The 14,093-nt window shown below is 39.6% G+C and overlaps 1 protein-coding gene across 1 annotated transcript; it reads right to left on the reverse strand.

The window, feature by feature from the left end:
- Positions 1 to 8,839: 8,839 nt before the first annotated feature.
- Positions 8,840 to 13,751, reverse strand: LYZ (lysozyme). Its single transcript, XM_028532760.2, has 4 exons — positions 13,563 to 13,751; positions 12,473 to 12,637; positions 10,314 to 10,392; positions 8,840 to 9,774 (listed from the first exon to the last, which is right to left on the reverse strand). Exons 1-4 carry the CDS (start codon positions 13,696 to 13,698, stop codon positions 9,708 to 9,710), a joined length of 447 nt encoding a protein of 148 aa, XP_028388561.1. The 5' UTR covers positions 13,699 to 13,751; the 3' UTR covers positions 8,840 to 9,707.
- Between the last annotated feature and the right edge of the window lie 342 nt (positions 13,752 to 14,093).

The following is a 14,093-nucleotide window of genomic DNA, read 5'->3' on the forward strand; positions in this document are numbered from 1 at the left end:
GAGATCCCACATGCCTCCAGGTTATAAAGGCTCCAAGATCAGAATGGCTTCACCTTACCCACTAGTAACATTGGAATCTATGGAGCAATGGACTTCCCTAAATTCAGTTGCATAGGTGGTCCCATTGCAATGGACCACCTTCAAAATTCTGAAGGAAAATTAATTCCAACTTAGTATTCCATACTTAGCCAATTCTCAACAAATGGTGGGAATAGAATAAAAACAATTTCAGTCATGCTAAGTCTCAAAAAAGAATACCTCTCATGCACCCTTTTGCAGGAAGGTTCTGGATACATGATCCACAAAATGAGAGAGTGAACCAAAAAGGAGGGAATTATGAAACACAGAAAACACAATAAATATCAAAGATGAGAGAAAAAGAAGGAAATCACAAGATGATGCTGAAAGAAAGAGCCCAGGATGGTAGTTATGTATTAGGCATAAACAGCAACCAGTCCCAATTAGAGTTGGTCAGAAATCTTTGGGAATTACTACTTTAGAAAGATAATATTGACAAAGTCCTAGCTGCATCTGAAGCCTTAAGAGTTAAACATTAGAACTAGATTTTGGGAGTTGGACTAATGACAGATACATAAAAATTATCAAATTAAAGTAATATGCAGTTATTAGCCTTGGGAAAAATAAAATCTTATATAAGATGAGAAAGTAATTTTATTTACGGCTATGTAAATGCTGAGTATTTATTTAACAAAACAATATACGTTGGAAATAAAGTAATAACATAGAAGAATGGGCTTTGGGGAAGGGTACCATGTGTGATGGAAATGGGGAAGGAGGAAATAGAACTTAATCCTTAGCTTTTGTAGTGAGAAGTCAATATCCTAAAATAGAAAAATCAAGAAGGATAAATACAAGCCTAATACTTAAAGCATGCAACTAAATATAAAATTATTAATATTAAGCTAAAAGAGTAGAAAGTGGATGCATGTGATGGGGGGAATGGGGAGGTAGATCCTTCATAACAAATCTTGCAGAACTGTTTACTCTGTAAAGACTGGGAATTTATAACCTTGTTTAAATTTAAAATGATTCAGCCCTGTACATTGTGGCTTAGTTGGTTGGGCGTCATCCTGCAAATTGAGATTGGGGGCTTGATTCTTGGTCAGGGCACATGCCTGGGTTGCAGGTTCAGTCCCAGGTCAGGGGACCTACAAAAGGCAACTGATCGATGTTTCTCTCTTGCATCAATGTTTCTCCTCTCTCCCTTTCTTTCTCCTGCCCTTCCCCCTCTCTAAAATCAATAAGCAAGTCCTTGGGTAAGGATAAAAAATTTTAAATGATTTAAAAAGATAATTTGCATAATAGACATGTTTTTAATTAAAAACATTATGTCTATAAATGATATTAGTCATTCTTGATTATAATTTTTAGTAATTCCCTTTAGCAACTTCTAAGAAAATATTTTTAAATGAGTCTGCTAAATAGAAATGCAGGAAATGTGCTCTTAGTGTTCCATTACAATTAAAACCACATGAGGACTCCCAGCCAAGGTCAGGCATAGGTAAATATACTTTGCCTCTTCACACAACCAAAAGAAGAACAACAACAAATTTAAAAACAAAAAACAATCAGAATTGCCAGAAAATCAAACTGTGTGGAAGTCTGACAATCAAGGAGTTAAAGGAGAAACATTCATCCAGGCTGGTAGGAGAGGTGGAGATGGGCCACCAGGGCAGAGAGGGCATGTGATGAGGTGGCAGTTGGAGGACCTGGCAGGCTAGGGGGTGGCTGGTGGACCAGGCAGACCCATGTTTGTGTGCAGATAAACTGAGAGGAACAACTAGGGAGTGAGACAGACTGCACAACCCAGAGTTCCAGCGTCAGAAAAGAAAGCCTCAAAACCTATGGCTATAAAAGCCATAGGGACTGCAGCAGCGGGAGAAACTCCCACCCTCACAGATCCATTCATTGGAGACACCCACAGGGTTCTAGAATATACAAAGCCACCCACCTAGGAATCAGCACCAGAAGGGTCCAATTTGTTTGTGGGTAGCAGAGGAAGTGACTGAAAGTCAAGCAAGCAGCATTGTTCCCTCGCAGACCCTTCCCCACATACAGAAGTGGGTTGCCTCACCCTGGTGAATACCTAAGGTTCTGCCCCTTACAACATAACAGGTGTGCTAAGACAAAGAAATATGGCTCAAATGGAAGAACGGATCAAAACTCCACAAAAACAACTAAGCAACAAAGAGATAGCCAACCTATTGGATGTGTAGTTCAAAACACTGGTAATCAGGATACTCACAGAAATGGTTGAGTATCATCACAAAATAAAGGAAAAAGTGAAGGCTAGGAAAAGTGAAATAAAAATATACAGGAACCAACAATGAAGATAAGGAAACTGGGACTCAAATCAACAATTTGAAATAGAAGGAAGAAATAAACATTCAACAAGAACAGAATGAAGAAACAAGAATTCAAAAAAATGAAGAGAGGCTTAGGAACCTCCAGGACAACGTTAAATGTTCCAACAACTGAATGATAGGGATGGCAGAAGGAGAAGAGGAAGGCCAAGAAGTTGAAAAATTATTTGAAAACATAATGAAAGAGAACTTCACCAATCTGGCAAAGGAAATAGATTTCCGGGAAGTCCAGGAAGCCCAGAGACTTCCAAAGAAGTTGGACTCAAGGAAGCACACACCAAGGCACATCATAATTACATTACCCAAAATGAAAGAGAAGGAGAGAATCTTAAAAGCAGCAAGAGAAAAGGAGATAGTTACCTACCAAGGAGTTCCCATAAGACTATCAGCTCTTTTCTCAAAAGAAACCTTGCAGGCAAGAAGGGGCTGGAAAGAAGCATTCCAAGTCATGAAAGGCAAGGACCTACATCCAAGATTACTCTACCAGCAAACCTATCATTTAGAATGGAAGGACAGATCAAGTGCTTCCCAGGTAAGGTCAAGTGAAAGGAGTTCACCATCACCAAGCCCTTATTATATGAAATGTTAAAGGAACTTATCTAAGAAAAAGAAGCTCAAAACTATGAACAGTAAAATGACAACAAACTCACAACTATCAACAACTGAACCTAAATAAAACAAAAACAAACTAAGCAAACAACTAGAATATGAAGAGAATCTCAGAAATGGAGATCACAGGGAGGGTTATCAGTAGCAACAGGGTGGAGGGAGGATAGGGGAAAAGTATAGAGAATAAGAAACACAAATGGTAGGTGCAAAATAGACAGGGCGAGGGTAAGAATAGTATAGGAAAAGTAGAAGCCAAAGAACTTGTAAGTATGACCCATGGACGTGAACTAAAGGGGGGTGATGCTGGTGGGAGGGGGATGCAGGGCAGAGGGGCATAAAAAGGAGGAAAAAAAGGGGACAACTATAATAGCATAATCAATAAAATATGCTTAAAAATTATAGCCACATGAAGAGCTCAGTTATCATCTGGGATATCATTCTACATTTGAAATACTATCCTGGGTGAAGCTAAACAACATAAGAACTGAGTTTCTTTTAAAAATGATCAAACATTGTTATTGATTTTTATTCCATTCCATAATAAAAACAAATTTGGGGAATTTTATTGTACTAAAATAACAGGTATAGCTAAAAAATAATGTTTTATCAAAAACACTAAGCAAAATCTCCAACAAACATTGCTTTCTCTCTTCAGCCAACTTTTGCTAATCTCTGGAGGTTTCTTCTGTCAGCCTGTGTTGCTGGAACACATCCCATCTCTGCATCTGACTTATCAGTCCTTGAGTCTCTCTCCCCTACATTGACCCACTCTTCATACACCTCTGGATATTCTGATATGAACAAACCTATATTCTTTCTGGGTTTCTTCACATACCAGAATGGTCCCAGAATCTTGAAGCATAAGGCAGCACCTGTGTTGGGTCCCTCTGCTGCCCTCCCATGGTTGGTCTATTCACTACAGTCACATAGACTTGGGGCTTGAACCTAGGAATCCCAGAAGCTGTTGTGCTGGATTCATGTGGACTTGATAAGTTAGAAAAATCTTAGACTGCTCAACATTGGGAGATATACTAAATAATCAAAAAAAGAATTATTAAGTCAACTGATATTTACTGCTTATGTATCATGTTCCAGGCACTATTCCAGGTGTTGGAATATGAGCAAAAACAAAAGTAAATGATTTCAGCATGGGAAAGGGCAGTGGCCCAGCATGGCATGTTAAAGATGTAACATAGCAAATATGGTGCCCTGATGTGGGAGAAGAGGAAGCCCAATGATGGGTATTGGAACCTGAGTGGAGACATGTGGCAGTGTTGGGAGACAGGTTACCAACAGGCAAACTGATCAAATACATACAAGTACGAAGACTATAATTTAAGGATGCTAAGGACAATGGAAACCTGGTTTCTCAGTGTCAGAGAAGGGAGTTACCAACATGAAAAAGGAGAAAACTTGAATAACACCCTGAGATGTAGGATCAGAATTGGAGGTGTTGATGTGAGTTCAATATAAATAGGTCAATAGAGAGATAAATGTTGTGTAAATACATGTATCTTCTAGCTCTGTCCATTGTTGGGGCTGGTGAAATGCTAGTGCCCAGATTTTGTTTTTTAAATACCATTATTCACTCTGAGGAATCAAGGCTTGTTAGAGAAATGGCTGATTTCAGGGCTGGAACAGGAACAGAACAAGGTGAGCCTTGGAACTTCTTGTGCCAGAAAACAAGAGAGTGCTCAGAGAATTATGGAGACATTGCAAAATGACACAGAAGCTAGCTTGCAGGGGTTCCACTGGCCAAATCAGGGACAATGTGACCATCAGAATAAATGATAATAATGGATTATAATCCATCATAATTTGAATCAAGAAGGAAGCCATGCGGCCATGCTGATATAATAAATAATATATAAATTTAAATTTTGATAAGGAACAGTCTCAAAGTACCTTAAACCCCTCACAAATACTTTACAGTGGAGGTAACTTGTGAATATCACCTTAATCAAGTGATCAGAGTGAACATTATCAGTAAGAGAGCATTTCCAAACTACATGCCACCTGAGAGGATGCAATGAGAAGAGCACAGCATCACTTCTGTGCTGTTCTGCCAAAGACCCATAACCTAATCTAATCAAGGGAGAATAAAACAAACCTTCAGACGTTTTACAACATAACAGGCCTATAGCCGTCAAAAGTGTGAAAGTCTTCCTCTGGCTGGTGTGGCTCAGTGGATTGAGTACCTGCCTGTGAACCAAAGAACCACCGGTTGGATTCCCAGTCAGGGCACATGCCTCGGCTGCAGGCCAAGTCCCCAGTAGGGGGCACGTGAGAGGCAACCACACATTGATCTTTCTCTCCCTTTCCCTCCCTTCCCCTTTCTCTAAAAATAAAAAAATAAAATCTTAAAAAAACAAACAGTGTGAAAGTCTTAAAAATCAAGAAGAAAAACTGAAGAAATGATCCAGATTAAAGAAAACTAAAAAATCAAAAGAGAAACATGCCAACCAAGTACAACACATAATTCTGAATTAGATCTTTTTATTACAAAGTACTTATGGGGACAATTGATGAAACTGAATGAGACCTGATGATGATTAGGTGGCAGTAATGTTTCAATGTTAAGTTCCTAATTTGGATGGTGTGTTTAGATTTTTAGGAATTACACGCTGAATGATTCAGGTCCAGTGGACACTGTTTTGATAATTTACTCTCAAACTATTCAAAAAATAAATAAAAGGACTCAGTACTGTGCTTGCACATTTTAGGAAATATTGAGATTATTTCAATGTCTTCGAAAAGTGGAAAAAGTTTTCTTTTGAAAGTTACATTTCAGCAAGAAGAGACAAATTAAAAAATAAGTAAAATATTAGGCTATAAGTAAAATATTAGATGGTTAGAAGTTTGAGCCCTGGGACACACTCCCACAGTTAGAAATTACACAGCAGAGAGAGAGAGCCAGCCATGGAGTGAGGCGGAGCAATCAGAGCGGCAGGATGGAAACGAGGGGAAGCTGAAGGAGGAACAGTTTTCTAGAAGCATGAAATGGTTCGCTTCGCAGATGAACATAGAATGGGTGATCATTGACATTGGCCACAAAGAGCCATGAGAGAAGTCACGGAGTCACAGTTTAGCACAGTCGGAATAACAGGCAGATTAAGAAAGGGTGAAAAGAGACTGGGAGGTGAGGATGTGGAATTGGTGAGTATAGATATTGCACTCCAGAAGGGCTGCTGTAAACGGACCAGAGAATGAAGTAGTAGTTGGAAGGTTATGTGGGGTCAACGGAAAGTTCTTGGTAACAGAGGTTACTGGCGCAGTTTGGACAATGACAGGGGTGACTCAGCAAAGAGGGAGAAACTCAGGATGCAGGAAACACTCAGACTAACTTGCAGCACTGAGAGGGATGCGATGGAGATTGCGTATGGAGACACTGCCGTTGGCAGGACCTGAAGCCTTTCATCCCAGTAACAGCAGGGAAGGAAGAAAGAGTGGACCTAGGGGAAGGTGTTGTTACAGTTTACAGGAGGGGAGTTAGCAGGCTTTACATTCAGATTTTCCCAGAGATGCTCTAAACTTGCTGATCTGATATCAGATGACTTCAATAACGTATCTGTTTACCTGGAATGTGAATGTAGTTAATTCTCTTTGCCAAATTGACCGTCTTGGTTAGGTACTGTTGTGAATCTGTAAGGGCTACAACTACTATCTTCAAACGCAGGTTTTTTTGTCTTTTTTATAAAAACTTTGGTAGCAACTGCTTCAAATACTTTGTAGTCCATAAGTGCTTGACACACTCTTACCACTTTGACCTGAGGAATGGCTACATCATCACAATATTTATTCTGAATTGGGTGAGAAAAAATGACATCTACAGCTTCCGAACCAACAAAATAGTTATTTTGTCTTTTTAATGGTGCCTTCATTTTTTCACCTCCACTTGTGTTTGAAGGGTGTTTATGAGGCTGCTCCACACATATGTGGCTCCAGATGGGTTCTGGGCCACCCCGAAACCAGGAGCCTTCTGTGCCAGCTGTGGAGAGCGGGGAGGTTCAGCGTGGCTGCCTTCTCCTGCACGGTGGCCAGGGCCGGAGACCCCAAGATACCACCTCCTTGGAATGAGTGGCCAGAGGGGAAACAAAGGCAGGGAAGAGGGATACATGTCCCACCCACTGACTCAGCAGTCCTTGAAATTTTCTGTAGCTTTTCCACTATCTGGGAAAGAAAGCCTTTGAAACTGTGCTTTCGTCCCAAGGCCTCAAAGGCCTGAAAGGGCCCATAGGGCCTAAAGGAAGAAGCCCATTAATACCTTTGGGTATTTCTGGCCCCCACTTGGAAAGCTAGCACCACCTTTACCTGGCAGTCAGTATGTAACCACCTCACCCCATGCCCTGACAACTACATATTATATAAGTCCTTAGAACAAAGGGCTTGCGCTCTTGACTCTCTGGCTTCCCAGCCAGGCTGCATGGCCCAGGTCACCTGGCCTCTGGCCGTATGCAGGTGCCCTACCACCCCGGCACTTGCCACCCCCACCTTTGGCCACCATTACCTTGCCACCCTTACCCTGCTTTACCCTGAACCTATGCCTTTCAGCCTCCCACCCACCTTAGCTAGGCCCCTTCTCTTCCATGTGGACAAATCACCAATAAACCCTGCTTGCACACTAACTGGCTTCCTGATCTTACGTTCTTTACTGCATTGGTGAGAAGAACCAAATGTCTGGCAGTTTCTCCCATAGCAGTGTTGCCCGTTACGGTGACAAGCAGGGGAGAATTTTGTATGAGATTGCTTCTATTCTCTCACAAGGCAGGGGCCTGGCCCTGCATGGGTCTGCCTAAGGCCAGCTGTACTGCGTGGGTCTTTGACTTCACGTAGGAAAAATTTCACAACAGAGTCCAGGTGAATATGAGGATGCATTTATTAAAGCTGGGGACAATGAAACAAGGAAGGGCTTAGAATAGAGGAAGGGCCTAGGCTGGGTTGCCTTGGCTCACTGGGAGGTCAGAGAAAAGCTGCCTCTGGGGACAGGCTCAGGGGATTAGCCTGGGACAAGTGGCCAGCTGCCCACTGCCTTAGAGTTTAGGAGAAGAGTGCCTGTGGGGAGACAAGGTAAGGGGAAGGGGGGAGAAGGGAAAGGCAATGGCACAGGCTGCTCCTTGAAGGAAGAACGTGGAGAGCACGCCCTGAGTCCTTTGTCTTGAGGCTTTTCTCTCCTTCTAGCAGGCAGAAACCTTAGGAGAGTTCTCAGGGGACAGCTGCAGTAGAATATTCATCATTTTTTCAGGTTTGCCCTTTCAAGGTCATGATCTCTGATTGGTCAGTGGCAGGGCAAGGGGTCTTTACTCATTGCAGTTGGTCCTGGTGTCACCCACCTGGTTTTGCTGATTTTCTGGGCCTGAAGCTGAAATACAACTAAGTCCAGGGCTGTAAATTGCTCGGCCATTATGTTCAGCTTTCTGCCTGCTTCCCTATGCCACTTGCCAAGGAATTTTCCTAGCTTCTCACTATCCTGTCTCAATATGAGGCCAATACTGAATGCAGAGACGAGTAGAGGTGAGTGGTTAGATATGTGTGCTAGGGCTTGGAAGAGAGGGAAGGAAAAGTAAAACAGTACTAGTTATTTTGGAAAATGGGGACCCCGACAGTGAAGGGCCGCAGAGAAGTGACTCAGATGGTCCGGCAGACTTGGGCGCCCCCATGGGACTGGTGGTTGTGAATTTGAAGTGAGATATGTCAGCATGCTTGTGGATTTTTCCCCAGCAATATCCAGCTGTTTGGGTACAGATGAGGATATAAGGAAATATTAACAGGGCCAAGTAATTTATTCCAAATATATATATTTTTCTTCAGAGACACTAGAGGGGTCTAAACAAAGACAGACAAAGGTATGAGTTGCAAAGACTTTATTGATAATGGTTTTTTTACATGATAATCTCACTCTGGTGGTTGATTAGCAATTACTTAAATGCTTGCAAACTCATCTGCCTCCAGTTTAGTCATAATGCTTGAATCTAAGCTTGTAAAATTAAGAAACAGGAGCAGTACATCTAATCCTTCTTCAAATTCCTTCATGATTAGCAAGATGCATAAAAGAGTATGCATAAAGATGCATACTCTAAAGGGCTAAAATAGATGGATATATAAATTGAGTTCATTTTTAAAGCTGTATAAAAGCAACATTCCTAAGAAAACATTTAAACCAAAGGTCATGCTTTATGAAAACAAAACTCTTGATTCAGGCTGTCTTCATTTTGAGGCATTTGGCACTCTGCTCTTTGTAAATTGTATATTGCCCAACAAAGAATGGTTATTTATCTTTTGCTGTTTCGGGAGGCGACCAAACAGATGAAAACATCAAATGCCTACACAACTGAGATTTTGCCTAAGATCAGTGTGTTTTAGGACAGTCTTTGGCTACATATTTATCAAATATTGAGGCATACCTGTAACATTCAAGATGAAGTCTGGGTTATTTCTCTGATTAAGAACTGAATATACTGGAGAGGTATTTGATAATCAAGATTTTGGATAAATATTCACCAGCATTAGTTCTATTAGCAAACCAAGATATATTGTAGGCTTACTACCCCATAATAACCACATTGGAAAACATTAGCCTCTTAGAAGAAAGACTGCATTTTGCTCCTGCTTCTATAAAAACATGATTTGTTTGAAAGGACAGTAATGGGAACTTTCACTTAACTACTCTCTTAATACAAAAAAGAGACAAAATGAGCTGCAGAAGGACAGTTCCAGTTACACTCCACAACCCTGAATATACGAAGTGAGGTCTTGGTTCTGGCAATGATTTCTCCATGCCACCCTGTAGGGAAAGGCAAAGCAATCAGTGATCGGGTTAAAGCATGTCCTTATTGTAATATACACACGCCCCATGCTTTGAGAGAACAAAACATTTTATCAATATATAAAATACAGACTATTGACAGATCCAAATATTGCTATATTAAATGGAGCAACGTACACCAAATGCTTCCCTTTCCCCCAAAGCCCTCCCTAAGGCATGGAATGCCGAACCCAAGAGGCATGGGCATTCCCCGACAGCAACTGCAAAGTGCATTCCACATTTACCTCGTTCCCAAAATTTTCAAACTATCAGCAGGAACTGGTAGAATGTAGAGAATCTTAAATATTTTAGAAATCCCTTCAAATTAATTGAGAAGTAAAAGAAAAAGATTCTGAATTAGTTGAAAGTTGTTGCTTCTAAGTGATACATTATTTAGTGTGAAGTCTAAAGCTGCAACTTCCAGTTCTCAGCAGCAGACTGTGGTCTTTGTAAACCTTCTCTGGCTCTCCGAACAGCAGGGTAAAACAGCTTTTTCCCCTTAAATGCTTAAAACGTACCAGGCTCTGATGCCTTGTGGATCCCTGACAACCCTCTTTGCACATGATACAGCTTGAGTGATGTCATCTTGCAGCAAAGCTGAAAAAGAGGTGGCAAGGAATGAAAACAACTTTCACAGAAATTTCATTGTAAGTTTTATTCCCTTAGGCTGAAGAATGGACACTATAATTATTTTTCACGAGTCCATGTATCTGTGAACGTTGAGGGGAAATGTTTTCTCCATTCTGTCCCACCTGGTATGACCTAAACCATTCTGTTTCTCATTTACCAAAGTCATTGGAAGCTCTGGAATTATTAACTAATGTCATGGTTTTCTTTGTAATAGGCACTGTAAAAAATAAAATAGAAAAAGAGGAACCAACCTAGCAATTTTTTAGTGAGCAATTCTACTACTGCAAATTTCCCCTAAAGAAACAATAAGAAGTACACCCAAAGATGCTTCTTTCATTGCAATTAATAAAAGCAGAACATGGAAACAGCCTGACTACTTAACAGTAAGGGCTGGATCAATAAATTACAGAATAATCCGGGTTAGGTGGGATATGGCATTTGTTTATTTCATCACCAGGACATACCGAGCACTTGAAATGTGGCTAGTCCAAATTGAGTGTTACAAATTAAACTGCAAACTGGATTTAAAAGACCTATTATGAACATAAATTAATAATTTTATATTATGTTAAAATTATAACATTTTAATCTATTGGGATAAATAAAAAATATTATTAAAATAAAAAATAAAAAATAAATTAGTAAATATTTATACTGTGGAATTCTATTCATCCTTTTAAAATAATAAAAATTAGTACTTGTTAAAATAGAAATAATTGTGTATGAAAGAGTAAACTGTAAACAGCATATATAGTCCCATTCATTCTTGTTAAAACCCACATTGCCGGGCTGGGAACCAAAGTGTCGCAGGTTCGATTCCCAGCCAGGGTCCATGCCTGGGTTGCAGGCCATAACCCCCAGCAACCGCACATTGATGTTTCTCTCTTTCTCTCTCTCTATCTCCCTCCCTTCCCTCTCTAAAAATAAAAAAAAAAAAACCACATTGCTTGCCTATTTGTGGATATACATGTGTGTAATACAGCTTTACATTCATATGCATGATTGACATATATGCCAGAAGAATGTATACCAAAAGTTACATGTGGTCATACATCTTTTGGCTGTGAGAATCTTTATTCAGTGACCACAGAAATATTTTTAAATAAATTAACTGGTTTCAAAAGAATATTCTAAGAATAACCTTCTCTATGAGGAATTTTTAACATTTAGAAATTTAACATCAATTTTACAATACTGCTCTAATATTTTATGCATTAAAGATTCCACAGATTATTTCTTTTTATGAGTTTAATAGAACATTTGTTTCACTCCAATTAAACAAATTAGTCCATTACCTTGTTAAATATGACAAAAATTATATAGGCGCTGTATTTTTTTTTTGGAGATGCAAACTAAAGAATTTAGGGATGAAATATCATAATGTTTCTAATTTACTTTAAAATCACTCAGCAAAAAAAATATGTACATATGTACACATAAGTAAATATGACAGAAATTTTTTTTTAAAGATTTTATTTATTTATTTTTTAGAGAGGGAAGTGAGCGGGGGAGAGAGAGAGAGAGAGACATCAACATGTGGTTGCTGGGGGCCATGGCCTGCAACCCAGGCATGTGGCCTGACTGGGAATTGAACCTGCGACACTTTGGTTCGCAGCCCACGCTCAATCCACTGAGCTATGCCAGCCAGGGCTAATATGACAAAATTTTAACAACTGTTAAAGTATGTGATGGGCATGTGACTTTCTATTACACAAATGTCTCTAATTTTCTATATATTTAGAACATTTCATATTTAAAAATTAAAAACAATTTTTTAAAAAAGGACTACACAACCAAAGTATCCCTAAACATCCCCAAATAAGTGTGGGTCATTCCAGGACTTTTGTGTATGATAAAACAGAAAATTTTTATGATACCAGCTCCTTAATTTCTGACTTAGGAAATTATGAGGAGGATAATAAAGAGTTTCTAGAAGTTGAGATAGAATTTTCCTAGGTCTCTGATGAATTTTCATTTGTATTGAATTTGTCTTGTAAGTGTAACCTGCCGGGTCCTGGGTCATCACTCAGACATGATTCTGTCTTACCATTGCAGGATATACCACAGGCGTTAACTGCTCGCGGGGTTTTGCCATCATTACACCAGTAGCGGCTGTTGATCTGAAATATCCCGTAATCAGTGCTTTGGCTTCCAGGATTGTAGTTTGTAGCTCGTGTGTTGTAGCTACTTTCCCATTTGGCCAAACACATCCCTGAAAAGAACTGATTTTTAGTAACAAAGAGCAATATCACATGACATACTGCATACAATAATCAGTTCTACATGGCTGATATTTTTTACTAATGACTTTATTAGCATAAAAATGTAAAACAGAAAGACTATTTCATCAGTCCATCCACCCATATATCCATCAGACTACACACTCACTCATTCAAACATAGTTATTAAGGGGAAATGTCTGGATTCAACCTAAAAACACATTGTCAAATATGGACTAAAATATAAAGTAGCTTTTATACAGGTGCATGTTGGATTGCAAGGAAGAAAATGAAAACAGTTAATCAACTAGAGTGAGTAAGAATAATAAAATGTAATTTCATGCTGCATTTCAGGGATCCTTCTTTAAACAGTGACTGAAGGAAAATAGGTTCCTATTGCCTCTGTGTTGAGAATTCAACATAATTTTTTTTCACAAACTTTGCTATTAAAAGCCCTGTGTCATGCAGGAGAATTTAAAAGAAAAGAAAAATGCTGCATTATTGCTGCATTACTCTAGGCTGACAGAACCCAAGTTCCACACAGAAAATGGCTAGAATCAAGTACCAAAGACCTGACAGAGATTTCTCAGGTGCTCAAATGTATTAGTCAGCCTCCACATGCCACTGAGTCTGAGGCAACTGGCAAATTCAGTGGCACTTGAAGGCTCCAGTGGGCTGTGGTTTCTTTAGAATGGTACAGAATTTTGCACCCTCTCCACCATGCCCTCGTTCCTTCATCAGTATATCTGATTCTAAAGGAACAAGTTTATGTTTTCAACCATTTTAAGTATACAAACACTCAAAGAAATTTTTTTGAGAGTCCATTCACTCAAAACCCCTTTTTTATTATTCATCCTCTATTAGAATCTGTTCCACACCTGGCTGACTACTTGGACGCCTGAAAAAGAGTTAACTTACAGTTGGCCAGGCTGACTCCCTTGTAGCCATCCATTCCAAGTCTTTTTAGAGTTCTGGCCAGCTCGCACCTTTCAAACACCTTGCCCTGGACAGTGACAGAAAGCAGGACAAGCCCCAGAATGAGGAGAACCTTCATGTTGACTGGAAAGCTAGACCTCTAGCCTGGCCAGGGTAGCCTGGCCCCAGTATTTAACATCTCTCAACTTCCTTCTTCTCCTAGTGGTTTGGAGGTTCCGCCCTCTGAGATATGTGGAAAACAGGAATCAGTTTTTGGTTCAATGACTTTAAAAGGTTAAAAGAATTAGCGTACAGGAAAATGAAGAAATTAGATTGTTTAAAGACCTGGCTCATGAAGAATTGGTATTAGCACTGTTTCCCAAACAGGAACTTCCTCCTATTATAATTTAAGCAACTAGAAAGAAAAGAAAAACAAATGAATACTTTACACAACTGAAAATGAGCTCTGATCTTTGATTAACATTCATTTCATTAAAGTGTTCTGTGTGCACTGTGTTGTCTAGTCTTTTTCAC

The sequence above is a fragment of the Phyllostomus discolor genome, chromosome 2 (genome assembly GCF_004126475.2).
Source record: "Phyllostomus discolor isolate MPI-MPIP mPhyDis1 chromosome 2, mPhyDis1.pri.v3, whole genome shotgun sequence".
In the NCBI taxonomy this organism is placed as follows: Eukaryota; Metazoa; Chordata; class Mammalia; order Chiroptera; family Phyllostomidae; genus Phyllostomus; species Phyllostomus discolor.